General features: G+C 38.2%; 1 protein-coding gene across 1 annotated transcript; it reads left to right on the forward strand.

Moving 5' to 3' along the window:
• The first annotated feature begins 1,221 nt into the window (after nt 1-1,221).
• On the forward strand, nt 1,222-6,065 carry IL21 (interleukin 21). Its single transcript, XM_088164428.1, has 5 exons — nt 1,222-1,946; nt 2,074-2,109; nt 5,332-5,469; nt 5,870-5,950; nt 6,051-6,065. The coding sequence occupies exons 1-5, from the start codon at nt 1,497-1,499 to the stop codon at nt 6,063-6,065; spliced, it is 720 nt and encodes a 239-aa protein (XP_088020554.1). The 5' UTR covers nt 1,222-1,496.
• The last annotated feature ends 2,309 nt before the right edge of the window (nt 6,066-8,374 follow it).

Raw genomic sequence — 8,374 nt, forward strand, 5'->3', positions numbered from 1 at the left:
CTGAAATTCACAGTGCAGCTGTGCTGCTTATCTAAAATTGTTTTAAGATGCGTCAACGGGGGGGGAAATGTCATCACACTACCTTTTCTTCAAGAAATAAAATTTCAGCCTATGCAGTAGAAGAAAGTATTTTTTCTTACTTGTTTCAGTTCTCATTTTTCAGGATTTCTGTTCTGTTGGGTGTTATAAGTTACCCCTTTCACTAGTAGAGATTCTGTGTGTGCATGCATGAGACTGAGTGCAGTTACGTGTATTTACACATACACCTATAAAATTTATTCCTTTAGGCTATTCATTTTCTGAATTGTGGAAAATGACTTAAGCATAGAATAAATAATCACTTGTACACAGAAAAGAAACATGCTGGAGTATGTCAGATAGAGCTCTCACCAGCTTAAATATTCATTTTTAAATGAACAAGGAACAAGTGACCCAGCCTGGCAGCCCAGTTTCACCCATCAGACAGATTTATACAGGCACATTTCCTACAATGTCAGCATATTACACAGGTTACCAGACATCCAACTGCAGTCCACACTCTGTGTAGATTTTGTGAAGCATCCCCAAAGCCATCTGGAATCTTCAGATTTTCAGAGGGAAAGATTTAATTTGACAGACACATAACCATCTTTTTAGTCATCACAAGTGAAGGTGCCCAAGTGACTTTAACTCTACTAATTCCACACAGGAATCCTTCAATGGTATAGATAGTAATTAAATAGTGATAATACATAAAAGTAATTTAAAGCTGTTCTTCCCCTCTTTGTGATAAAATATCAAGATCAGTGATTTTAAAACCAACTGATTCCTAGAGCTGGAAGTTCAGTAAGTTCCTAGAGCCTGTACAGACTTTTGTTTGGACTTCATACATTCTTCTACATTCCCAAGGAAATTCTCAGCTGCTGGAGGATGTAACTGAACCTGTTTAGGTGCCACAAACATTGGATCATTGCCACAAGTAACAGTGTCCATTGGAACTGACTCACCAGAATTTGAGAAACCTGCTCTTCCAGTACTGCTCCCATCTTGGTAATGGGCATGCTCCAGGGATTCATCTCTCCCAGGAAAATATATCTCCCTGCAACCTTCAATCTCAGTGGACATGCCCTCCACAATGTTATTAATATATCTGCTACTGGTTCCAAGCAAATATAAAGCAAATTTCAGCTGGTTTAAATGCCTAGATGAGCTTTTACTCACAGCTCTAACAGAATCCAAGCTGGGAATGAAAAAGCCACAGTTCATGGATGTCAGGAGGTAACAGCTAACAAACACTCTTTATGACTCCTTGGAGCCATAAAGTAAGATAAAGGCATTTAAATTTTGAAAGAAGTCTTGTCTTATTTCTCCAGAACAGTACAGAAGAGGTGCAGATGGACTGAGGAGATTCATTGCTGTATGACACAGGAAAAAAAATGCAGAATCTTTGTTTACCTAGGCCTGTGGTTTCTAAGTACCAACTTTTTAGTACGTTCATTTCTTGACTCAAAGTGAAAATGGGAATTCACCCTTTTCTCTTTTTTTCCTGCCCAATGTGCAGATGGGGCACATTTTCTTTCACTCCATCAATCCCTGCCCCCCCACGCACAAGCTCGCGTACATGCACCAAGCCAGTGGAAAAGAAAAAAGGGTTACTCATTAATCCATTCTACAAAGCTTTCCTACCAACTGAAATGGGTGGGTTCTCCATCTCCAGCAGGGAGCAATATATAGGTAGGTGCAGAGCTTACCTGAGCACAGCTCAAACTGGAGTGTTACACTTGAACAGCACAACTTTGCTCCTGGCCCATTTTAAAACAGAACATACCAAGATGAAGAGGATGATTATTTTCTGCATGCTTTTCTTCTGCTCCACTATGGTGCTGACTGAAGCTTCACCCAAAACAGCAAAATACAGACAGATTCTCAAGAAAATTGAACAGATAGAATCTATGGTGAAAGAAAAGGTAAGTGATGGTATTTGTCATAATGTTGAAATTACTTTCAAGCATTACGTATTGCTTAGTACATATCTTGTGAGGGACATGACTTTTAAATGTTAAACTTTTCTAACGTAGATTTGTTTTATTTTAGGATGCTGAATTGCTGCATACACCAGAAAACCCTGTGGTGAGACTGCTTTAACATTTTTTCATAATTATATCAATTTGATTTTGTACTGGTTTATTCCATTGACAAATGGAAGATACCTTCTTCACATCTCTGACCTAGTACTCTTAATGCAAGCTATACTCAGTAAGAAAATACTTTTTAAAAATTCCTTTTCCTGGATACTTAATGGCAGAAGTGCTTAGATTTTGGCATCACAATTACTATTTTGCTATTGTATGTGTATCATAACCTACCAATAGATCCAGAGTTGCACATATTCCCTTTAATTAAGAAATAGTGCTAAGAGTAAGGATTCACACACTGCAGCCAAATGGCAAGAATGGCACTGCAAGGCCATGTCACTGAGTGCCACTCTCATGTGCAGTCACACTGCTCTCTCTATTTGTGCAGGGGTTGTGCTACCAATGGAAAGACAAAACTGCACCTGCAAATATTCTCTTCAGCTTACAACTAGTTAAAAATACAAGAGCAGCTCCCTGTGAATCCCTTTTTAAATGCAGATACTTATTTATACATTACTTAGTGCTAATATTTTGCATCTTCCAAGGTTAAGATCTTACATACAGTGAGTCAACACGACTGTGCACTCTCAAAAGTGGCAGGATGCCGGATGTACTGTGAATTTAAATGCTAATAATAGTAAAATCATGTCTTAAAAACTTAGAAAGTAAATGCGTCCTACTTTGATAATCCCTCAACATGCAACTGAAGTCTAGAGCAGCCTGTGGCTATCTAATATACATGTGTTACTAACGGTCCTAAATTTTTGAGCCCTATTTTGTAGCACAAACAATTTTGATTGACATGTAAAAGCAATCACTATGCATTACTACACTGTAAAAGCTGTAGGCATTCTTAAAAATTTATCTACTCAGGATTCTAAACTCCCTTGCCAAGAAGCTACGAGAAGAAAGGAAAAAAAACTCACCTCGTTTCACATAGGTTTTGGTTAGCCTCCTCCTAGGCTTTACACATGGACACATGTTTAACTTGCCAAAAAATACACAGAAGAATGACCAAACTGGATAAATTCCTCTGAATGCTAGAAAGAACTGCAGTGCACAAACTCATTGCTGTTTTTTTTCCATTAAAATTCTTTCTAACTTGTGGCGTCAAAGTGAAAAGGAGGAGATTATTAGGTGTCATTTTACTCCAGTGTTTGCCACTGCCTCTGAAACTAAGCAAATACAACTAGTGACTAATTGCTTAATGAGGTTGTTGGGGTTTTTTCTCAAAAAAAGTCATGCTCACCTCAGGAAGGAAAACAACAGTTCACTTGCAGCTTAGGGCTTTACTATCTGATTCTGGGAGGTCCTAAGTGCCTCCTCTGAATACTAGACAAGACAGAGAATTCACATATGTAGAAGGTATTAAGTTGATGCCAGTTCAGCTTCTGATAAAAAATATGCTAAAAAATTGAGTGTGCTAACAGTAGTTATCACCAGCAACCAAATCAACAAACTTTTCATTTTACAGGGTGACTAAAATATGTATCAGTGTGCCAAAGCAGCATCAGGGTCATTAAATGCCATCACAGCCTAGTGAAACTCAAAAGTCGTTCCCATAACTGCTTTTCAAGTATCGAAATATTTGAAATAGTTTTTATTATAACCTGCTCATGCCAGATTTGCATTTGGTCTTGAATATTCAATGAGAAAACTACCTATTATAACATTTAGCATGAGGTGGTTTATCCCTATCGGGTTTGGCTTCCTTGAGGTTCCTTTGTGTAGACTGTTAGCCTCAATTCAATCCCACACAAGTTCCTTGTACCCTCAACAGTGAAGCATCCTTTCCTTTGAATAAAGAGAGGTTAGAGGACATCAGATCAAGGGAAAACAGGCTGAGGCTGAAAAGGCAGTGTTAAGTCTGAGATGATTCCAGCCTGGAGAGCAAATGAGCTCTCATGCAGGTGAGTGGCACTGCAGCTGAAGTGTCCCTGAGTGACACGATGCTGCTGTGCCTCGGATCTGTATCCCCCGCTGATCACTAATTCCGGAAGCGAGGGCTCTGCGGGCTCATCTGTGAAGCGAGTTTGAGTCAGATGCAGAGTACTGCTGCCAACTGCCTCTGACACCAATATTTTACACATTTCTGGCCCCTCTCAGGCATTTCCAGTGGTCTGTGCTCCTTCGTGCCTCATCCCCAAAGTGCTCAGCCCGCGGCAACGCGCCAGGCCCCACAATCCTTGCGCTGCCCTAGCTGGAAGTGACAGCTCAGCAAAACAGAGAAGGCAGCACACATGAGAAATGGTTTCTCAGCTCAGCACGGATGAGACTGAAAAAATGTTTTCAGTTTCAGCTGGAAAATCGATCTCTTTAAAAGACGAGTAGTGTTTTTTTTTCCAGTAAGCAAGGCAGGTTACGGTAAGGATGCTTGAAACAAACACAAACGTGTGGCTTTTAAGGAAAATAAAATGTTTTATCTGACCAACACAGAATGTTGCTAGTAAAATTTGCTATAAGCAACATCCATAAAGGTTGCCTTGTCCTTGCCCAAGCAGCAAACTGTAGTGGCATTTCGTAAGGCAGATGAGACTCAGCTTGGAAGCAGTTGGTATGCAAACAAGGATAATGGCTTTGGAGCCTTTCCAATATGCACGATCAGCAGCCTCCTTCTTTGGAAAATAGAAAACAACTTAAATTTGCCTCAGCAAACATTGCTTTTCTTTCTCTGTGGACTGTTAGGTTAGTTTTGGGGAGAAGTTCTGTATCATTTCTGATGCTATCATATAGGAACCTTTTAATAGTATTTGAAAACATGCAGTTCTACATCAATTTTAATTATTAACTAGGCATTATTAGAAAGGGCACAAAAATGAGGAAGGAAAAAATTATATTCCCATATATAGCACTGAGAGATATTTGTAATTTTTTAAAAAATAAAATGCTCATGCTTTAGTAAGTGAAAACCTACTACACCTAACTGATCTACTCTTCAGGATTGTTTTCTTTCAAATGCTGTCATGATTAATAGCCAAGTCAACATTCATTTTGTTAGGAAATACTTAAGTAATTATGCAGGAACAGCCAAAGCAAAGCCTCAATATCACTTGTGTATCAAAACTAACTTGGAAAAAAAAAAGGTACAGCTAAATATTTGAATATTCCCGGTTAATATCCTGGATACCTTCTCCTGGACATGGACCACAATCTAACATGTGCAGAAAAAAGTGCTGCAACACTGACTTTAAAACAGCTCCTTCTTCTCCTGCCCTAGGAAGGATGCCTGAACACAACTGTGAGCTGCTTCCAGAAGGGCATGAAGAAATTACAACCAGCGAGCAGCCAAGATAATGCAAAGTTCACCAAAGCCATTAGAATCGTGAGCAGATTCAGCGGCAAAGACACTCAAGAGGTAGGATTTCCTCACAGTGCTCATAATTGTGATCATTGCTCCTTATTTTCTATAGCAGATGCTCCATGCAATGGGGGAATTGTAGGAAGAAAATCTGCCTTTCATTACTTTAGAAATTCAAAAGCCAAATTTTTGCACTTTTTGGGAGAAGCATTCCCTGTGACCCTAAAAAGTCGGATGCAACCACATAATGTGCTGGTAGAAGACAGAGATTACTGCAAAAAATGTGAATGAAAGGTGTCATAACTAAATTCCTTCCCTTTTGAAAGGGCTTGTTTCAAAGCTTTTCCAGGCTGAAAAGGTATTGATTACCTCTTGATTTTTCAGTGAGAAAGCTTGATGTTTGATTTAGGATTGTGATGTTCTGTTTAGAAATGCCATGATTCTTTTTATTTTCCAGCACTGCGAGTCTAGATGTGAATCTTATAAGAAGAAAACTCCCAAAAATTTTTTGAAGGGCTTTGCAAATCTAGTACAAATGGTAAGCAGAGTTCATTCCTCCTGGGTGCTTTTTGACATTTTGTAAAGCATTGCAGATATCCTTATTTTACATCTTTACTAACAATGTGTTGTTTTTACAGCTATTCAAGAACTAATCTAGGACACATCAGAGCTGAAGGCTACTGAAAATCTACGTTTTAAAGCAGACACTATGTTATATTTAAGATGTGAAAAATGTAAATATTTTCCAGTGTTATTTTGATGTGTTCTCTGTGTGTGGTAAGTGAAAGCTTCTCCCAAAATATTAAGGAGTCTTATTTGGATGGGTATTTGTAAGATAGATGCTATTTTGCAAGTGATCCTAGCCCCATCTTGCAGGAAAGATTAAATTCTAATTTCACAAAAATAGGTTCTTGTAAGGGATTTAACTGTGCCCCTTCTGCTGAACTAGAAATACATGAGATGGTTACTTCTGTATTTTTGGTTTGATCTTAACTGATTTCAATGCAGAGATTCCTGCAACTTAAAAAAAACCCCCAGCAACAACAACAAAACAATTATCAGGGGCTTTGAAGCTTCAAATGAATCTGCTTGGACTAATTTCCTTATTTACAATAATACCACACACAGAGCTTTATTTATAAGTTCTTAGACTGCATCTTAACTAACTATGGAAAAATATCTTGCATTTAACTGCCTTCTCAATACTGGAAAAAACATTTCCAAATCATACTGTATGGCTGTGATTAACATCTTGAAGCTAATGGCACATTTGCCATGGGATTCATGCTCTAAGTGGAAATACAAGATTCTGGGAGGAAATCCTGTTTCAAAAAATGGAATTTCATCTACACTGCCCCAGCTTGAGAGATACAGCAGAGGCATGACAGGCTGGCATAACCAGCCACTCTAAAATGTCCAGTAAATACAGTAATTAATGATTATTCACAGTGAAACAGCTCTAATGCATATTGCTCTTTCTCAGAGGACAGCATTTACCCTCATATACATGTACCATTAATACTATTCATTTTCTATCCTCCTGATTAATTCTTACAGTTTTTTGTCATTTTTTCTTTTAAAATTTATCAAGTTTTTTGTTATGTAGAAACCTTCCTGTACAGCTCCTGAATCCCAAACATTTCTGTGGCACTAGGGCCAGATATAACATATAAAAATTTTTAAATGAAAGTGAGTATCTCAGCACTTAAAACTAGTTTTGGCAGCTTAATTACATAGCACCATATTCTGCTTGCAAGGATTCTGAACCTCTGGGTTCTTCCATCTGAGCAGTAACTGCTAATTTACCCCAAACAGATATTAGCCCCACGTGAGGAAACTGATCTTGGAAAAGAGCATAAAGCCTTCCAGTAAAAATTAACTTTTCATCTAATTTCCTCTCTACTTAGTAGAAATGTGGTAGAGAGAGGAAACTGGAAAACTGCATCTAGTGTTAGGATGGAAAATGACAAGCTTAGTTACCTCCAAAAATAATGAGGTAGTATTAGAAATATTTCCATTCCTACCAATGTCATCAGCCTAAAGGAAAGCTAATACAAAAAGCTTTGCTGCCTCCACATTTTCCCTGTCCTGAAATGTGAACCTCCTCAAAAATATACATCAGAAACAGGAAGGAACATCCTCAGGGCTCAACCAACCAAGTGAACTCTCCTTGTTTCTGGTGATGATCATTTTGATTTAGAACATATTTTTCTTCTTTTCTTTTTCTGTTTAAAAACCCGTTTTTCCTCTGTGTAACGTTCTATCTCATACCTCAATGTTTCCACAGTACTGCATGAGAATTAACATTCTAAAAAAGAACTAGTACTCATATGAAAGAAATCAAAGTACTGATTTTAAATGATATTCTTTCTGCACCTTCTATCCCTGTTTCTCTGACTCACCTACCCATGAAATCCCTTCATCACCAGTCAATGAGCACTGTGCAAAGCTGCTGCTGCAACTGCAACAAAGTCTGGGGAAAATTCCATTCCAGATTTGCATAAAAGCAACTGGGAAAACATTGAAGCAGGTCCTGCAGTTGCAGTGTACCTGCTGATGTTTCTACATTTGTATTTTTATGGAGGGGTTTTAATTGAATGCCTTTACCGTGAATTAAGTGCACGTGAGTCCTAGAAGGACAACCAATAAAGCAGCACTTCTCATGCAGCTCCATGGAATCTTTACATGTGCAAGGTTTTGGAGAAAGAGCTTTAATTTTGAACAAAGAATACAGTATGTGTTTCTTTATCTGGAAATGTCTTTTCCAGTAACTTGCTAAGTGCATTGAAATCACTGTTCTAAAAGAGCCTGTTAAAATCCTCGTGCAGATGAAATGGGATTAGCACGCCCTGACAAACACAACGTTGTGTGTTACATATTTATTAGCAATCATTACAAAGCATTGAGAAGCAACTTTTGTACCTGGGATGGACATTTTCTGAATGAAAAGCAATTCCCTACA

This window comes from Sturnus vulgaris, chromosome 4 (genome assembly GCF_052056855.1).
Source record: "Sturnus vulgaris isolate bStuVul1 chromosome 4, bStuVul1.hap1, whole genome shotgun sequence".
Taxonomy (NCBI): Eukaryota; Metazoa; Chordata; class Aves; order Passeriformes; family Sturnidae; genus Sturnus; species Sturnus vulgaris.

Coding starts and splice junctions, on each gene's coding strand:
- IL21 (XM_088164428.1), top strand. CDS start 1,497: ATGGGAATTCACCCTTTTCTCTTTTTTTCCTGCCCAATGTGCAGATGG. Junction 1,947..2,073: donor AATCTATGGTGAAAGAAAAG/GTAAGTGATGGT, acceptor GTTTTATTTTAG/GATGCTGAATTGCTGCATAC. Junction 5,470..5,869: donor GCGGCAAAGACACTCAAGAG/GTAGGATTTCCT, acceptor TTTATTTTCCAG/CACTGCGAGTCTAGATGTGA.